Here is a 19268-nt window from a genome sequence, read left to right on the forward strand (position 1 = left end):
CTCCTGGGGAGCTGCCCATGACGAGTCCGGCTGTGTCCCAGCGATGGTGAGAACTTGGGGGCCCTGGACATCCTCCTAGAGATGTTTTGCTTCTAAGTTTCTTCATTCAGTAAGCATGTTTTGCCCCTGTACTGGTCTCACTTGTGGAGTTTGTCCCTAGATTACCTTCTGCCCACATGTTTCTTCAATGGGATGAAGTTTAAGTGAACCTCGGGTTGGAACAGGCAGACAGGCCTGGGCCAATGATGAGTTGCTTCAGTGCTGTCCCATTACAGGGATAACTCTGAACCCAGAAACTCTTTGGGGGCCGCTTTATTTTTATTTTTTAAAAAATTAAAAAAAATTATTTATTTTTGCGAAAGAGAGAACACAAGCCGGGGAAGGACAGAGAGAGAGGGAGACACAATCTGAAGCAGGCTCCAGGCTCCGAGCTGTCAGCACAGAGCCCGACACAGGGCTCAAACTCACAGACCACGAGATCATGACCTGAGCCGAAGTCGGATGCTTAACCGACTGAGCCACCAGGCACCCCACTTGGGAGCCCCTTTAATTGGAAAGGCCACATATCCTACTTTGCCGGGACAATCCTTATTCACCTCCTTTGTCCCAGAATCCCGTCTCTCGCTTTCAGTAGTGTCCCCGTTCATGCAATAAATGTTAGTATTGCCTTACATCTAACCTGTCTTTGCTCAGTTTCACCTGGGGAAGGATGGATGGGATGCCCAGTATTGGTTCCGAAAGACCTACTTAGAAACCAGAGAGAGGGACAGAGGCAGAAGAAGTTAACTTCCTAGTGCTGGGAGTTGAATACTGGGGAGCTGGGGGGTGTTGTCTGAGGGAGACAAGAAAGCAGCTGTAAAGATTTGGGGAAGGAGGCTCTCCTTGGGTCAAGCGGGCTGTGGGGTGGGGACTAGATGACATTTGTAACTTTCTCCATCTCTATTACGTCTCCTGGAGCGGGCAGGTAGAGGCTCATTCATCCTCCAGAGGACATTCCTTGGGTCCTCACCTCCGCCCACATCCTCCCAGCTGCCAGTGCCCCTGCTCAGCAGGCCCCCTATGAGGATCACCAAGCCTGCAGGCCCCATTTCCTGTAGGGGGGGATCTCCTCTTCCCACCTCCCCTCCATCTCTGTCCTGCTCTTGCTCAGTCCCCCTCACTTCTCTGCGCCCACAAATGCCTGTCCTCGATGCCCTGTCCCCGGCCACCCCCTCTGGCCCACACAACACCCTCCTCTCTCCGAGGCACATTCTTGTCCCTTCTGTGCCTACTGTCCCTGGCCCACCTTCGTGAGGAAGAGCCATGCCTGTCTAAGCATGGGAGGTGCTGCTCTTCTAGGTACTGGTCTAGGACCTAAACCCCCCCATTTGGGGGCTTCTTAGTCATTATAAAAACAAATGAACAAGAACTAAAAAACTGCTGCTGTTTGAGAAATCTAGAAATAATTACAACTGATGGGAAATTGCAGGCGTGTGAGGCATTCCCAGGGTCACCCCCGCCCTGGGCCATGTCCTTTCCCGGCCTGTGTGAGCTGGGTCTAGAGAACCCTTAACCACCCCCCTCCCCGGTTCCTAGACACTCAGTGCAGTGGGATGAATAGCGTCCCCCCAGAATTCATGCCCACCCAGAACCCCAGAATGTGACCCAATTTGTAAACAAGGTCTTTGCAGATGTAAACTTTTCATCGCGGGATGAAATCCTTCTGAATTCAGGGTGTGTCCTAAATCCAACGACTCGTGTTGTAATAGGAAAAAATAAGGGGGAAATCCAGGCCCAAGAACATGGGAAGAAGGTGATGTGCAGACAGGCCTAAAGTTGGAAGGATGCTGTCACAGCCAAGGGCCACCAAGAATGCCAGAGGTGGGAAGAAGCAGAGAAGATTCTCCCCCCTGGAGCTTCTAAAAAGGGATGCGGCACTGCCCACGCGTTGGTTTTGGCCTTCTGGCCTTCAGAACAGTGAGAGAATAAATTTCTACTGTTAAAACCATCAGGTTGGTGGTTCTTTGTTACTGCAATGCTAAGAAACAAATACACCCAGGGATCAAGGTCCCTTTACTCTGTTACTGTGGGTCTTGGGCTGGAGGTTGGGGGCAGCTACTCCAACGTCACCCGGGGACAGTCACACCCCTCTGGCCACTACTTGGAAAGAGCTTCCTGAATTTCCATCTTCAAAAGAATGTGCCGCAGTTTCCCGGCTTACCAGCCATTTGATCTGCGAACGGTGGCTTCCTTACCAGTGGAGTAGGGAGAATGACACCTGTTTCTAGGGTCACCGTGGGGATGAACTGGGGCACCCTTGTGCCTCGTCCAGCCCCAAGTCTGGAACCAAGCAGGCTACCAAAAAGGGATGCCACCTTCCTCAATCTTTCTCAGCTTTCAGACTTCCTTCTCACCCCTTTCTGCCTAAGCCAGCTTATCTCCGGTCTCTCTCACCAGTCTGTGCCTTCTTTCCCCTGGTGCATCCCTCCCTTCCCCTGGTGCAATGTTCTACCGCAGTGACTGTGATTTGCTTGTGAACCCAGAGTTTACCCCAGGAAGATAACTGTCTCTGCCCAGGCGGATGTGCTTGACCGGGTGCATTTGGGGTGGCCCGCTCTCCATCCCACTGAGCGAAGGGTCACTCAGGTGTCACACCTCAGCCCCTACTGGACCCCACCTCCCTCCCCCTCCCCCAGGGCCTGCCTCCACATGCCCCACTTCTGTGAGATCTCTGGACTTCACTTATCAGGGGTTTCAACTCTGTGCCTTCTTCAGGATTCTTCTAGATAGGCAGACTGGAGCTAGGTCTGAAGGAGGCATTAAGAACAGACGTGGATAAAACCTAAATGCATAATAAATGAAACTTGAGTCTCGAATTGAGAAATGACCAAGCATTCCAACACACAGGTTGCCCTGCCCTGTGCCCCATGCCAAGGTGGGGTTAGGGCTCTCTTGTGCCCAGCTCCTTACCCTGCAGACCAACCCCACACACCGGGAGCCTGGAATGGCTGGTGTGAATCAGGGAGCCCATCCTCCCTCAGGATGAACGGGAGGAAGCAGCATCGCTTAGGAAGAAGGGTCAGTGGTTTCATGTGCCAGAGGGGTGGTGCCTTTGCTAGGTCTTTGGAGGGCAGAACTTCACAGACACTTCTGAGACACAGCCAGGCCTGGCACGACACTTTTTATTGTTTTAGTCTCTTTCAGTGTCAGGGCTGAGGAGCTCAATCCACAGGGAAGTGGGGCGAAGGGACAGATAACCCGGCAGGAAGGAGATAAGAGGCGGAGAGAGAATCACGCTTTTAGAAACACAGGCTGGAAGCATGTAAAGGAGAATCCGGGGTGAGGATTATGAACTCAGGATACGCTTTTGGAGCTGGCCTCAGGAATCCTTTCTCTTGACCTGAGGAAGAGAGGGCATTGTCAGGGTCCCAGGGGCCACAAACAGTAAGAGAACCTGACTCTGCACCCGACTTGGGGTACAGCCCCTGGCTCTCCCCATCCTCTGGTGCCGCATTCTGTAATGTTCTTTCTCCCCAGTCTGGCAGCCACCTTATCATTTCTTTGAGACACAGGAAATATCAGGTCCGGGTCGGGCTCTGCGGTCCCCTCACATTCCAGGTTCTACCCTCTCCCTCCAGCCTGCCCTCCCCATCCTGCCCGCCTCCGTACCTTGGCCATCAGCACGATGACCAGCAAGGCATATACGGTGGCCTTCCCCAGCAGGATCTCATAGAGGATGGTGGCCGACAGGACCCCCTGCTGGTAGGACGCTGTGGGCGGGAAGGGACAGCACAGAGCTCCCTGTGAGCCAGTGCCCCTGGCTCCCCCTCGCCCCCAGGGTCCAGGGGTGCCCCAGCTCTGGTGCCAGGGAGGCAGAGAGGAAGCGGAGGGGAGGGTCACTCACCTGAAGTGAAGCCACAGTCTGCAAGAGAAAAGGGGGAGGGAAATGGATGAGAGACCCCATCTCCTAAGGCGGAGGAAGAGCTGCTAAGTCGGGCACACCTGAAACTAACCCGGTGTCACCTGTCAACTGTACTCCAGTTAAGAACGACACGAAGGTCACTAACATGACAGGCGGAGTCCGCCTCGCAGGTGGGCACGGACTCCCAGGCTCAGACCAGCCCGCTCTCAGGCTGGACGGTCCCTCCTGTGCTGAGCCAGCGCAGCCTCGTCATCCCTGAAACCCGTGAAACGTGGTGGCACGGGGGTGGGGGCACCACGCTCGGAGCTGAGCCCCACAGGCTGGGACACAGAGGGGCCCCAGCGGCAAGGCCCTGCAGGACTGAGGATGCGGGGGGGAGGGGGGAGTAATGAGTCCGAGGGGCCTGCTCACCCTCAGAGTGAGCTTTGGTCTTCCCGCTCTGCCCCACCCCACCCACCCCCCGTTTTCTGCATCCAGTCTTTCTGGTCTCCTGCCTGCCTGGACCCCCTTTCTGTGCCCCAACTCACCCCCTGCCCATCCCCCCCGGCCCCCCGCTCACCTGCTCTGCCCCAGGTGTCGGCACTGACGTTCTGGGTGACGGGTTTGGCCTCGGGGTAGTCCCACTGGTCATCCTTCCCGAGCCCGTAGAACTGGACCTGGCAGCGGAAGTGGTTCCGAGGGTTGTGCCAGAAGGTGGCGGAGACCCTCAGCCGGCTGCTCAGACAGTAGCTGGAGACATTCGCGCTGGACTGTTCCTTGTAGGGCTCAGGGTCCGTGCTGACCCCGTCGCGCACCTCCTTCCCGTTCACCCACCAGCTCAGCTCCACGTGGTCGGGGTAGAAGCCTGTGGCCAGGCACACGAGTGTGGCCTTCAGGGTCCTGGAGATCTCTGCTTCTGATGGTTCAAACACTGTGACCTTGGGAGGGCTCACCTTTTTCAGGTCCTCTGCAAGGGAAGGGGGGTTGGGGCCAGGCCTGGTCTGAGAGCTGTCTGGGTTTGGAAGGACAGTGTGTGTGTGTGTGTGTGTGTGTGCGCGCGTGTGATGGAGAAGGAGACAGAGAGAGACAGATAGAGACAGAGACAGAGAGAGCTGGAAATGGGGTCATCCTAAAGCAAAATTATGGAGTTGTAGGTCCTGTGTGTTTGGGGGTCACTGTCCCATTCCTCTGTCATTGTTCTCCTGCCTTTCCTGTCCTTTGTAGTTACCCTACAGACATTTTGAGTAATGTCCCTTCATTAATGTTATTTGATTTCTTCTCCATCAGTAAAAGCTCACCTGTCTACATTTCACCATATTATGTAGTAGTTATTTCAGGGGAGCGAGCACAGGATTGGAATCAGAATAATAGGATCCAAATCCTAAAACTTGACGTTGCCCACCACTGTGACTTTCAGATGATGTCTTAATTTCCCTGCATCATTCTTCCTTCTTGTGAAGGGAGGATTAGGACACTGACTCTCCAGAGGGGCTGGGGGGTTTACATGATGTAAACATTCAGAAGGCTCCCGTCCTGAGCCGGTGAATTGCATCTGAATCTAAGAGGCTCAGGTGTAATGGGGAACTGGGGATAAGGAGGGCATTTGGGGGCTGGGGATTTTCTTCAGATGACAATATACAGATGGCATAGGGTCGTGCACCTGTGTGAGGGTACACTTTTGTTTTATGGTGTGCTCATGAGAATGTGAGATTTTCTGACTTTTTTTTTTGAGGTTCATGAGGTCATCCTAGCCATTCATCTGCCTTCGGGTACCCCCCAAGGTTCCTAAGCTCAGACGGAGAGCAATGTCTCCTTATGTCAAATTCAAGGATTCTTCAACCTTCTTTGCTCTTTTGCTTCCAAATGTTATCCTTTTTTTCTACCAATCAGCTCCCTAAATAAGCATCTGAGATCCTCAGAGCAAATTCTTGCTAGCAGTTGCTTTGAGACAAGTTTTGTCCTGAGCGTCTCCTCTGCAGAGTCTTGGGTAAAGGCCCAGGCCACCTTCTCATCAGCCTGGCTCACTTCTCCTGGGCTTGCTCTCCATTCATTTTATCCCACTCCTTTGCTTTCTGCTGATTTTTTCGTTTGTTTCTTGGCAATTCTGTTAAAATGCAAAATCTCATTCTTATGAGAATCTAGTTTAGCCTGGAAGGTGGAGAAAATGTTCTTCTAGGGGATGCTTCACATTTCTAGGGCTGTGACCTAACTTCCAGGGCCAGCCTCATGGGTGTGTGACCCGTGTTCAGGACCCCACGTTTACAAAGGCCCCACTCTTGGTTTCCCGGCTGCTGTCACCATCTTGAAATTCTTAACAAGAGCCTGGCATTTTCCTTTTGAGCTGATCTGGCCTCCCAACCTGTCAGCTTCCTCTCCCTGCAAACGTCTACTTGCTAACTGCCCCTATGTTCCTAGGTTTTTCCTGGCTGACCCAGCCTGAAGTGCTAACAGGCTAACTAATAGCTATACTGCCCAGCTCCATCAACCTCCCTGCTCAGCCTGGTGTGTTCAGTCTTGTCTCAAAGACCCTGGCTCTGGAATTGTACCAGCTTTCCTGGGGCACCCCTCTGACCCCCTCATTGGCAAGCACTCAGTTCTTCCTGCAAAATTAATGATGTCCTTTGAGCCACGTGTGATGTTTACTGGCAGGACAAACAGGACCTGGACGGCACTCTAGGGCACTGTCTACACAGCTCCTTGTGAGGCCGGGTCACTTTATCCTTCCATGTTTGTGAGTCCCTGCGGGGTGTGGGTGAGCTTGCCTAGGTGGGTGTAAGTTTGGTACCAGTGAGCCTCTGTTTGTATCCGCTCTGTGGGTTGGACTAGCCTCAGGCAGATTTGTGAAGTTTCTTTCTTGTTCCCAGTCCACCTCTCACATATAGCCAGGCCTCCTCTCCATTATCCACAGGTCAAATCCTGTCCCTCCTTTGGCACTGGGCTCACCCTCTGCCCTCACCCCCCAGGGACCACCGAGGGGAAGGGTGGGGAAGAGAAGGGCTGAATGATAACAATCCGCCATTGCCGAGTACTTGACATACAGGGTCCTATGTCATCTGCACAGCAATAGTAAGTGGTAGGTATTGGTGATGACATTGTAGAGGGGACCCAGCTTCACACAGGTTCATCTGCCCAAGGTCACCCGCTCACTAGTGAGCCAGGGATTGGGACCCAGTTTTCTCTGGCTCTAAAGCCTGGTCTTTTCCTCACCCCTGCTGATTGCAGGAATCTGGCCTTTCCCCGGGACAAAGTTTAGCCAAGCCCCACTGGCTCCAGCTTAATGACAGTCTAACTGCAAATAGTGCCTGTTGTCATCAAAATAGTCCAGGTTCCTGTACCAGTCTTGTGAGTTTCTTCCCCTCTGTGGCCTCAACATTCTCAGCGCCAGGGGATGTTCCATCCAGGCGCTTTCCAGATCTAGGAGCTTGGGACCCCCCTGGGAAGTTTTCTCAACCCACAAACACCAAGTCTGCATTTCAATGTATGTTTGGGACAAATGAAATCCTGCCCACCTGGGCTGTTGAACTTGGTGTGAGGTCTGAGATTTCAGGCTGGGGTGGGGGTGGGGGCAGAGGGGGACATGAGGGGTTGTGAATGCACCCCCGGGCTGAGGTTCTAGTCCAGCCCAAGGCAGGACTGGTGCTGTAGGCACACCTCAGGGGCCTCCCGCTTAGGAGAGAAAGGCAGGGGGTTAAATCTAATTTTAAATGCTGAACAGTAAATCAGGGAACCCTGCTTGTTTGATGCCTTCCTTCACTATTTTTCTGGCCTCTCTCTTCCTCTCCCGCTTTTCATCCCTTTCCTCCTCTGTCCAGCGGCCTCCCCTCCATCGACCCCTCCCAGGAGCCGGCTAGGCCGGGTGCCCGCCATCCCTTGCTGGCCCTGCTTCTCCCCTCCCCCGCCCTCCAGCTCCCAGCTCTGCGTAGCAGCTACATCTGCGCCTCCCCCAGCCCGGAGTTTCCCTTCTCTGTCTGGTCCTCTAATCCGGTGGCCCTGAGTCCTAATCAACCCTCTCGTCCCCCACTCACCCTGGCCCTAAGTACCTCCGGAGCAGGAAAAGAGACCTAAAGCCGCCTTTGCCCTCCGCCTGGTTCCCGGCTGGGAGGACCCGGTCCCCGCCCCCCTTGCAGGGCTGGCCCCGCAGATGGACAGCGCGCCCCGGCCCACCCGCCCCTTCCACGGGGACAGAGGGGCTGGGACGGGGACGCCGGTGGGGGGGGGGGGGAGCAGACTCCCCAACCTTACCTAAGACGGTGAGCCTGGTGCCGGGGCCGAAATAGCGCTCGTAGGAGCACAGAGGTCCAGCCCCGCACGCAAACCCAGCAGCGCCCACCCCGCCTCGCAGCCCTGGCCGGCGCGGGGAGCCCGGCGGGCGCCCAGCGGGTGCCCAGGGGGTGCCCAGGTGGTGCGCAGGCGGGACCGGCCCTGGCACCCGCCGCCTTCCCTCCCGACCCCGCGACCACTCACCCACGACGGTCAGCCGGCTGCCCGCCGAAGGTCGGGGCGGAGGCTGCACAGCCCCGGGCCCCCTGCCGAGCACCCGGCCGCCCCCCGCCGCGCTCACCTAGCACCGACAGCCGGGTTCCGGAGCCGAAGTACAGAGGATTTTGGCTCACAGCCCCCGGGCGCGGCACAAAAACAGGCCCGCCCCCTGTGCCCGGCCCCGTAGCGTTCCCCGGCGCCCCCCGGGCACCCCCGCTTACCTAGCACGGTCAGCCGGGTACCTGTGCCGAAATACTGAGTTTCTGTGCTCACGGCCCAGAGCCCCAGGACAAAAACCCGGCGCTGCCCTCTCCCGCCAGCCCAGCTCCCTTGCGCGCCCCGCACCCGGACCCCGGGAGTCCCGGCCCTGGCGCTGAGCCCCGTCTCTGAGCGGGACCCCCAAACGGAGCCGGGCAGCTGCCCACCTCTCCATCCCACCCCGCGGAGCGCTCGGTCCTTACCCAGCACGATCAGCTTGGAACCAGCCCCAAAATACAGCTGCCCGGTGTTTGCACGGCCTTGGGAACCCAGACTCAAACCTGCCTTCCCGGACTAGGGCCCAGGAGGGGCCAGCACCCACTCCTTGAGAGCCAGGGTCGGTGCGGGAGGTGTCCAGGCTGGGCAACGCACCCCTCCCTCCCACCTGGAGCTTTCTTACCTAGGACAGTGAGCCGGGTCCCTGGCCCAAAGTGCTGCTCATTATTGTAGCACAGTGGGCAGGGGCTGCCAAAAATTTCTGCTTCTTCCTACTTCCCTTGGCACGAGCTGAGGGTGCACTCTTCTCCTTCCCAGGCTTCTCTCTCTCCCCACTTAGGGAACTAGCCTGACATAGTAACCTGGATACTGCAGGAGGTCATGGCCAATTTGCAGAGGAGAATCAGCTTGGCTTGGGGACAAGACAGTGGAGGTGGAAAATGAATGGGGATTGGTGAAGGGTGGTTTGGGCTGGAGTTAGGAAGTGTTCCAGGCTAGACCCCTGTCTCTTAGTACTTACAGAGCCTGCAACCTCTCTGGCCTTAGTTCCTTCATCTGAAAAATGGGATAACATCTTTCCCACAGTGTTGTTGTGAGTTCTTCACAAGTAACACATGTGCAAGTCCTCTGTCAAGGGCGAGGTTTGTGAAAAGTGCTGGGTGATGATCCCACTTTGACACTTCCTGGGATGCTGTCTGGAACAGGGAGATACAGAGGCGTTCCCTGAGTCCAGGTCCACGCGAGCGCCCATCAGGGACCAGCTCCCAAGACCTCTCCCAGCCACGCCCCATCCAGGAGTGTTCCCTGGGCTGGGTGGGGATATTTGCTGAGGCAGAGCTTTTTGTAAAAGCACCTCCTCTACCTGAATCATTGTGTGCTACTCCCACCCCCACAATGTTACAGCGCGATACAAAAATATTTCCTTCCCTCTGGCCCCCTCCCCCAACCACCAGGCAGAGACAGGAAGCACAGGTGGCAGAGGGCTGGTGGGGCAGAGAGGCCCCTTCACCGAGGCACACACCACTCTGAGGAGACCTATGTCGCCGAGTCTCCCCTCTGGGACTCACTGTGCCCACCTGCACAGACTGGCATTTATAGTGAGGCGGGTGGGAGGAGCCAGGAGTGGAATCCACAGAACAGGTGATGGCAGCTTGTGGCATGGGGACAGACAGCTGGGAAACCTCTGTAACACCCCGGTGCTGCCTGCACAAAGTCCAAGCTCCTCGTCCTTCGTGTATTGCACACGCAACATGAGCACCTACTATGTGCCAGGCCTCGTGCTGTTTGCAAGGACCTGAGCCTGCCCTCAGATGAGCCTGCACCGACCTCCCTAACGTCTTTTCCCTGCATTCCCTGAACCTCACCTCTGGCTAAGCACCCACGAGCACCTGGCCCTGTTGTTTCGGCTCTGGTTCATGCCTCTGACTGCCCACCACCACCCGCCCATGCGGATGATCAGACCGACTCTTCTCTGAAGGGTTTGCCACCTTCTCAGACTCCTCCCTGATGATCCCAGTGGGAAACCGAGAGCTAGCCTCTGCCTGCATTTTAGCAGACAGCTCACGTTGCCATTTCAAAGCATCACTTTGTATTTCAACGCTTTCTATACATGAGTTCCCCCCTCATGGTCAGGGAAGTGACTTGGATATCTTTATTTTCTTGGGGGTTAGTAGCAGAACATTGCAGTGATATGGGCTTAATGAGTGAGTTAGTGCATTTGCACTATTAGTGCACTATTAGTTAGTGCATTCATACATATCAGCATATATATATACAATATATATTATATATGTGTTGTAGATACTAAAGGTCCCTAAAACCAAGTATCAGCCCTATCGCTATTTCTAGAAATCCTTTAAGAAGTCTTTGTTGTCTCATATATATGTATATATAATTGTATGTACATGCATGTGTGTGTGTGTTGTATATGTGCACACACATCTGAGTACCTCATGTGTTGCAACACAGAGAGAAGGCTGTATGTCACAGTCCTGTGAGTGTGGCTACTTCAGACAGGCCTTATGGTGATGTCTTCTCCTGAACTGGGTCACTTGGGGCCCACTCCTTTATGCACTCACTTACTCAAAGATCGTTTGTTGTGTACTCACACTGAACCAAAGTGCTATGCCATATCCCAGGGACACTGTAATAAAACATGTCCTTGTTCTCAAGGAGCCGAGTGTCAGGCGGGGACGCTTGAAGGGGTGAAGGGGCAGTGTCCTTCAAGTGTGGCCTGTGTCTCATGAAGGGGGTGTGCACAGGGCACTATGGTAGCCAAGTATAGGATGCATGTGGGCCGCCCTCAGGGAGTAAGGGGCAAGGAAGCTCCTGAGAAGGCTTCTTGGGGGGCAGATGTTGGAGCTAAAGCTTTAAGAATGAGTAGGAGTCAGAGTACTAGGTCACTCCAGGTAAAGGAGGGCAACATAGTCTGAGAGCACGTGGGTCAGGGATGCAGGGGGAGACGAGTGAGTGAGGTACGCGTGGAGCAAGGAGGCAGAGGACCACTGCCGGGTCCCCTGTGCCATCCTCAGGACAGTGGGCCGCGTCACCATGGTGACAATGAGACCACCAACAGCTCTTAAAGGATTTCTAGAAATAGCAATAGGGCCGATTCTTGGTTTTAGGGGCCTTTATTTTCTACCCTGCCGGGAGGGATCAGGGGATATTTTCACACCCCTCTGCTACTGAGAATACATCTCCAAGTCAGCGTGTTCTCTTCGCGTCCGGGAAGCCTGCTTGTCAAGTGAAGACAGTCGTGTCCTCAGTGAGAGGGCGGAAAGGGAGCTGGCCGATATGTGTGAAAGCAAGCTGCGTTAGCCGGGGCTACCTGACCAGTTGCCGGTGGACACGCCTGTGGGCGTGGGCTCTTTCTCAGAACACCTTTGTCCAGGGGGGACACGAAGTTCCTGTAGGAAACGTCACCATTTTTCTGGGCTGTTCCCGAGTAAGCCTCTTTTCATCTCATCACTACCATTCACATTTACTAAAGTTCTCCTGGCAAGGGAGGAGGATTGCCGACCGCAGGTTGGGTCCCTCACTTTCCTCGAATACCTGGGGTATCTCTCCTGACTCGAGTCACATGGAAGTCAGAGATGGGCGGAAGACATATCCCAACACTCACAAGGCAGAGTCAAGCCAGAACAGGCCATTTTTATTGATTCAGTCAATTTCGTCACGCGAGGCCCCCCTGGCTTAGGGCAAGTTGAGTCATGAGCGACCGCGTGTGCATGCACATAAGGGGTAGCTACTGGGGTGAGCAGAGGGATGAAAACAGCTCTTCAGAAGCCCTGGCTATAAGTGGGAAAAGGAGGATCCATATTGGGGCAATGGCCGACTGGAAGCTCAGGACTCCTCCTCCGAGCTGGCTTCAGGAATCCTTTCTCTTGACCTGAGGAAGAGAGGGCATTGTCAGGGTCCCATGGGCCACGAACAGTAGGAGAACCTGACTCTGTGCCCGACTTGGGGTACAGTCACTGGCTCTCCCCATCCTCTGGTGCCGCATTCTGTAACGTTCTTTCTCCCCAGTCTGGCAGCCACCTTATCATTTCTTTGAGACACAGGAAATATCAGGCCCGGGTCGGGCTCTGCGGTCCCCTCACATTCCAGGTTCTACCCTCTCCCTCCAGCCTGCCCTCCCCATCCTGCCCGCCTCCGTACCTTGGCCATCAGCACGATGACCAGCAAGGCATATAGGGTGGCCTTCCCCAGCAGGATCTCATAGAGGATGGTGGCCGACAGGACCCCCTGCTGGTAGGACGCTGTGGGCGGGAAGGGACAGCACAGAGCTCCCTGTGAGCCAGTGCCCCTGGCTCCCCCTCGCCCCCAGGGTCCAGGGGTGCCCCAGCTCTGGTGCCAGGGAGGCAGAGAGGAAGCGGGGGGGAGGGTCACTCACCTGAAGTGAAGCCACAGTCTGCAAGAGAAAAGGGGGAGGGAAATGGATGAGAGACCCCATCTCCTAAGGCGGAGGAAGAACTGCTAAGTCGGGCACACCTGAAACTAACCCGGTGTCACCTGTCAACTGTACTCCAGTTAAGAACGACACGAAGGTCACTAACATGACAGGCGGAGTCCGCCTCGCAGGTGGGCACGGACTCCCAGGCTCAGACCAGCCCGCTCTCAGGCTGGACGGTCCCTCCTGTGCTGAGCCAGCGCAGCCTCGTCATCCCTGAAACCCGTGAAACGTGGTGGCACGGGGGTGGGGGCACCACGCTCGGAGCTGAGCCCCACGGGCTGGGACACAGAGGGGCCCCAGCGGCAAGGCCCTGTGGGGCTGAGGATGCGGGGGGGGAGGGGGGAGTAATGAGTCCGAGGGGCCCGCTCACCCTCAGAGTGAGCTTTGGTCTTCCCGCTCTGCCCCACCCCACCCACCCCCCGTTTTCTGCATCCAGTCTTTCTGGTCTCCTGCCTGCCTGGACCCCCTTTCTGTGCCCCAACTCACCCCCTGCCCATCCCCCCCAGCCCCCCGCTCACCTGCTCTGCCCCAGGTGTCGGCACTGACGTTCTGGGTGACGGGTTTGGCCTCGGGGTAGTCCCACTGGTCATCCTTCCCGAGCCCGTAGAACTGGACCTGGCAGCGGAAGTGGTTCCGAGGGTTGTGCCAGAAGGTGGCGGAGACCCTCAGCCGGCTGCTCAGACAGTAGCTGGAGACATTCGCGCTGGACTGTTCCTTGTAGGGCTCAGGGTCCGTGCTGACCCCGTCGCGCACCTCCTTCCCGTTCACCCACCAGCTCAGCTCCACGTGGTCGGGGTAGAAGCCTGTGGCCAGGCACACGAGTGTGGCCTTCAGGGTCCTGGAGATCTCTGCTTCTGATGGTTCAAACACTGTGACCTTGGGAGGGCTCACCTTTTTCAGGTCCTCTGCAAGGGAAGGGGGGTTGGGGCCAGGCCTGGTCTGAGAGCTGTCTGGGTTTGGAAGGACAGTGTGTGTGTGTGTGTGTGTGTGTGCGCGCGTGTGATGGAGAGGGAGACAGAGAGAGACAGATAGAGACAGAGACAGAGAGGGCTGGAAATGGGGTCATCCTAAAGCAAAATTATGGAGTTGTAGGTCCTGTGTGTTTGGTCGTCACTGTCCTCTGTTGTTATTCTCCCACAACTTCGCGATTTTTTTTCTGGGTTCCTCCATGAGGAACACACTTAGACTCTCTGGGCTAAGGTAGCAATGGGTCCTGATTCTCTTGGCTGTCTTTGCAGAGTCTCTTAAACAAGGCCTTGTTCCATATCTATCAAAAGAGTATATGTGTCTCTTTTTCTTCCCCATTCAAAGTCCTCTTCGCCGTGTGACTGTCTCTTGTTTTAGATGGAGAAGCAGCTTTAGTAGAGCTGAATGAGACCGGATTGTGAGGCAGAGGGTTCTCTTGCTAGCAACATGATCCTGGAAACCGAATCGACTTTTCCTAATTATCATTGTTCTCTTGTACAAGGTGTTGAGTGTCCGTTTAGGGAGGGGGAGCAGGTACTAGAATTAGCCTTTGTTGTCTAGAAGACTCACTGTCCTGTTGCGTCTGACTATACTTTTTCCTAAATGCTTCTTTTCCCAACTCACTTTTTTCCTTTTCTTCCTTCCCTTTTCTCTTTCTTTCTTTCTTTAGCATAGAACCTGCTTTGAGGAGCCATGAAGTCTCTGGCTATTACCAGATGCTCCACATTCGCTGCACTTATACTGGGGCACATGGGGTATGTGCTAGCTTGCCCGGGTTGGCTATAATCCCGTGAAAGATATTGCTCATGGATTGAACCCTTTTTTCCTTCCAATGCCCAGCAAGCCTCCCTGCCAGCTTTGGAAATCCTAGTTCACAGCCAAGCTTTACATTTTTAAAAGCAGCAAAACCTTGCTGGGTATGAACAAATTCCAAATTCCAAGGGCCATTTCATCTGAGGATTCATGTTGTAAAGTCCTGGGCCCTTTTACATGCCTGTCAGATAGGGGAGAATTTCTGGAGTTGTTGGAAGCCATGACCTTTACAACCAACCTTTACATGTTGGAAGCATGTAAAGACACACAGGGATAAAAGAAAACACATCCATCTTTTAAGCTTCCTTTTTTTTTTTTTTTTTTTTAAACCAGAATGGACTCTGCCATCTATGGCTCTATATTGACCAGAGGAATGATTTTTTTGGAGCAGAAATGTGGGGAACCCGGATGTTTACACTTTATCCAAATTTGAAAAATGTTTCTAATGGGAAAATTGAGACAGAGGTTGGGAAAAGGCCAAACTCTGACACATGATGATGAGCGCCAGGAGCAGAAAAGATTATCACGATGAGGTGAGCCTTTTATAAAGGTGTCCGTAGAAGTTAGTCCCTAACAATTTAACACCCCCAGAGGCTGGCGCTATTACCCCCATTTTGTAGATCTCAGAGATTCTGAGATTTCCACTTTCTGATTGTTCAACCTCCCCCCGCCCCGCTGCCAACTATCATCCCTTGAGCCCCAGCATTTTGAACCTCAGTAATTTGTACTTTCTAATTATTACACTCATCGGCATGTGCCTCTGTCTCTGCAGGACAGAGTCTGCTCGAGCAAACCAATCTGGTAGGACCAACTCTCCCGTTCTTCCCGCCTTGTCTCTGTTCCCAGCCCAGACTCATCCCATCCCTGCCCTCCCCTCCGCCTGCCTCCCTCCTCCGGAGCATGCCAATGGTGTGTTAGCATTTTGTGATGGGCCCCTTACCCTACCATCCCAGCACAGGTCCTGAGGTTTGGAAAATGGGGCCTCAGCCTCTTTTCTCTTCTTTGTACCTTATCTGTTACTAAGGTGGCCTAAGTTTCCAGTTGTATCAGAAAGTTTATTCACACCTATCTCCTCGGATCCTGCCAAGAACTATGTCCCTCAGACACCCCTTGCAGCTTTCATGACACTGCGACGCGCCTTCTGTTCCCAGGGCTCAGAGATGTCCCTTAAACCCCAGCCTCGCCAGTCTATACACCACCCCCTGTGCCTCCAAAGCCCTAGATCCCTTCAGGAAGACACACATGGGTCTTTGGAGACTGGTGGAGATGGAGAAGGAGGACAGGGAAGGCAAGGGTGGAGTTCTGAGCAGGTGGACGGTGTTAGAAGGATTTTAACATAGAAAACAGACCCATTCACCCAAATGGAGTCAACCATGAAGGACTGGAGTTAGCTCAGGAGGGAAAATGGAGAAGATCTGACTCAGATAGAGAAGGGAAAGTAAAACAACACACCCCTGAAAAAGAAGAGAGTGAAAGAAGGCGGACCGGAGAACGAGAAAACAGCAAGAAAACACAAAGCCCCCAAGACCAAGTCTACCCCTGAGGGTCTGAGACAAGCACAGCAGAGCAGCCAGAGAAACTCCCAGAGGGAGGGGGCGGCTCGGACTTCTGTCCGTCACCCTCGTCTCCTTCCTGGACTGATGGGTCACGCATGGGCATCCCCCCCCCGCCCGGAGCGTGGCCCCCAACCTGTCACGGTGAGCCTGGTGCCCATCCCAAAGTGGAGGGGTAAGTTATAGGAGCACAGCTGCAGGGAGCTGTGGTAAAACCTGGGGCGGGGGTCTCCTGCCAGAGGGCAGGTCCTAGCTCCCAGGGAACGGGCTCTGCCACCTTCTCTGCCTGGGTGCGTGGCTCTGGACCTGGAGAAAGGTCCAGGCATATGATGGGGAAAGAGGAGAAGGCTCAGGGTGGGAAGAGGCACACACATGAAAAGGAAGGATGAGCCGAGGAAAGAGCGAGGAGGTCACATCAAGGACTGAAGACCCAGGGAGGAAAAATAGAGGGTCCAGGTGAGCCACACCAAGAGCAATGGCAGCCACAGCTCTCCGGAGAAGGTCCCCAGGATATGAGAGTTTACCTGACCCCTGACAATCAGCCATGGGGAGAGATGGGGCCCCGGGTCCCAGGGACCACAGCTCTCCCACCCTGGTCCTGCTCCTTACCTGAGACAGAGTTGAGTCCTATCTCCAAAGTACTGTGCCTGGTTGCTCCACAGCACAGCAAGAGTGTGACAAACCCAGGATTGCTGCTCTGGGGCCTTTCCTTCCAGAAGCTAGCATCCACCCAAACTTCTGGGGGCTCTAGCACCTACTCTGTTCCCCACACTCTCTGCGCCTTTTCCCGCTGTGCCCCTGTCCCCACCCTGTCTCCGGAGTCCTCCTGGGACTGTACTTTTCCAACACACTACCCCCCAGGGAGGCCGCATGCTTCCCCAAGACAGAGAGCTTGGCTCCACTTGCAAAAAATTGTCATTGTTGCACAACACTGCAGGCTGGTAGGAAAACTGCCCACCTGCGTGCAATTCCTGCCCTTCCCAAGTGTACCTGCCCGCTCTCTTCTCCTTTTCCATAGCAGAATTTTGGCACTGGGAGGGGGAGGGGGGTACACATACAGCCTGAAATGTCAGGGGACCAATGTGGCCATGTGACCCCCACCCCTTTCTCCCGTGTCCTTCTCGTTTCTGGACGAGGGGGGAAAACAGCAGGACGAAGCTAGCTCTAAGGCTAGAGGCTTCCCATCTACCGTGGCCGTGATGGGGTGTGCTCCAAGGAGATGGGAGATGGACACGGTGACCCCAAGACGAGACTACTTGCCTCCCAGCACGGGAACCCAGACTTGGCATGGCCAGTCTGTGAAATTACCAGGGATGGAGGCCGTCCCCTCCCGATCGCCTCAAGGCAAGAATTCAGATCTTTCTGATAAAAATGTGCTTTAAGCTAAGCCCCCAGAATGGAGGCTCCATCTGGAGCCCTGCCCCTCCTTGTAGGTTCCCAGCCCTCCAGCCTCGACGAGCTTACCTACAACAGTGAGCCGGCTCCCTTCCCCAAAATAGAGGGTCTCTCCATAGCACAGCCTCTTAGATCTGCTTCAGAACCTCCCCTTGTCTGCTGAGCCCAGCTGGGATTCAGGGACAGATCGGGGTGTTCGTGGATCTCTTCGCTCACAGAGACACCAGCCCTACTTTGCATATCTCCGTGCATGGACAGTCAGAAAAAAGGAGACAGTGTGGCCTCCTGTGAAATCCAGAGCAAGGGAAGATATGAAACCCCTGCAGAGAGTTCCAGTCAGTGAGGAAGGTGGGCCAGCATCAGGGCTCATTGATTGCCTTCTGGGCTCTCTGTAGGTTTCCTCTGGCAGGTAACTACTCAGAGGGGGCAGTGCTATCTCCTCTCCCTCCTCTGCTGGAACCACCGAGGCTCAGCTCTGAGTTTACAGAGGACCACCGGTGGCTGCGTGGATTTACCCTGACCGGGACCCTCCCAGGTACTGGTTCCCAGATGCGGGCATGACATCTCCTTGTCCAGGACCCAGGGGCTGGGTGATCCCTTCCCTCCCACACTTTCCGGGATAGAATCCTCCCGGTCACACCCTGCCCGGAGTCCCCACCGCCTTACCGACGACTGTCAGCTTGGTCCCTGGGCCGAAGGTATAATCATAGCACATCAGAATATGGCCACTCTAAAATGGACCTGCCATTTTGGACCTGCTTCCCCTATGAGGGGCTTGGAAAGACCCAGAGTATAGCTTACCTATAACTGTGAGCCTGGTGCCCGCTCCAAAGAAAACTTCAGTGTTCACACAGTGACTCCAGGCCAGGAGGCAAACAAATTTGAGGGGTGGAAGGAAACGGGGGCTGTAGTTGGTGTCTGAGGATGCTGCGGTCAGAAATCCCCTCCTGTGTTTTACCGATATTGCATAGAACATTTTCAACTCTGACTCCTGGGGCCACAGAGCATGGCCAGAGTGTATCCAGAGGGTCCCACACTACTTTCTTGATTTTTTTCTGAGGGTCCATTAAAAGGATGTGGATCTGGAGAGAAAGGCAGGGTCCTAGAGCCAGTGACCATATCCACGGAGAGCAGGGATATCTCTGGCTCCTTCCTCTGTGGAATGGGTCACCTCCCATGCACCTTCCCACTGACCTTGCCCCGGGTTCTGTGGCGCTTGGGGTGAAGGAGTCTCCCTGAGTCCTTCACCTGAGGGGCCACTGAGACATTCTTCTCGCATCTGGGCTCTCTGCCTGGAAGATTCAGTCCTGATCCAAGCCTGTCCTTATCCATGGTCTTGGCTTGACAGGTGAACAGGGGTGAGGCGGAGGCGTTCTGACCTGAACCACCCTCGGGCTGGTGACCCAGGACAAAAGTGGAGAGACTGTGGGTTGGGAAAGGCAGAAAGGTTTTTGTAAAGCTTTCCCGTAGAGTTGAATCACCGTGGCCCCCCCTGTCCCCACAATGTTACAGCTTTGTACAAAAAACGACCCCTCCCATGGTTCTGCCCATCAGAGCCTGGGAGAAACCACCAGAGCAGCTGCTCCTTCAAGGGCATTGGAGGGCAGGTCAGTGACATCACTCCCCCTGGTGCGAGGCGGTGGCAGGAGTGCAGACCTGGCCGGGGAGGGGCTCCTCCCCACCCCCATGCCCTTCCTTCAGGATGTTCTTGGCTTCTCAGAGCTGTGTGTCTTTGCAAGGCTGGCTGCTGCAGGGG

General features: G+C 55.0%; 2 gene segments (V, D, J or C); both read right to left on the reverse strand.

Annotated features, from left to right (window-relative positions):
• Positions 1 to 3143: 3143 nt before the first annotated feature.
• Positions 3144 to 18562, reverse strand: LOC131508836 (T cell receptor beta constant 2-like). The segment is given in 5 exon segments: positions 3144 to 3379; positions 12491 to 12591; positions 12726 to 12743; positions 13304 to 13690; positions 18314 to 18562. Coding segments are annotated over 5 exon segments (702 nt in total).
• Positions 4657 to 19268, reverse strand: part of LOC131508845 (T cell receptor beta variable 12-3-like) — a 140116-nt gene continuing 125504 nt past the window's right edge. The window contains 2 exon segments of the V gene segment in view: positions 4657 to 4847; positions 8345 to 8488. Of these exon segments, the coding sequence occupies positions 4805 to 4847; positions 8345 to 8488 (187 nt within the window).

The sequence above is a fragment of the Neofelis nebulosa genome, chromosome 4, assembly GCF_028018385.1.
Source record: "Neofelis nebulosa isolate mNeoNeb1 chromosome 4, mNeoNeb1.pri, whole genome shotgun sequence".
NCBI lineage: Eukaryota > Metazoa > Chordata > Mammalia > Carnivora > Felidae > Neofelis > Neofelis nebulosa.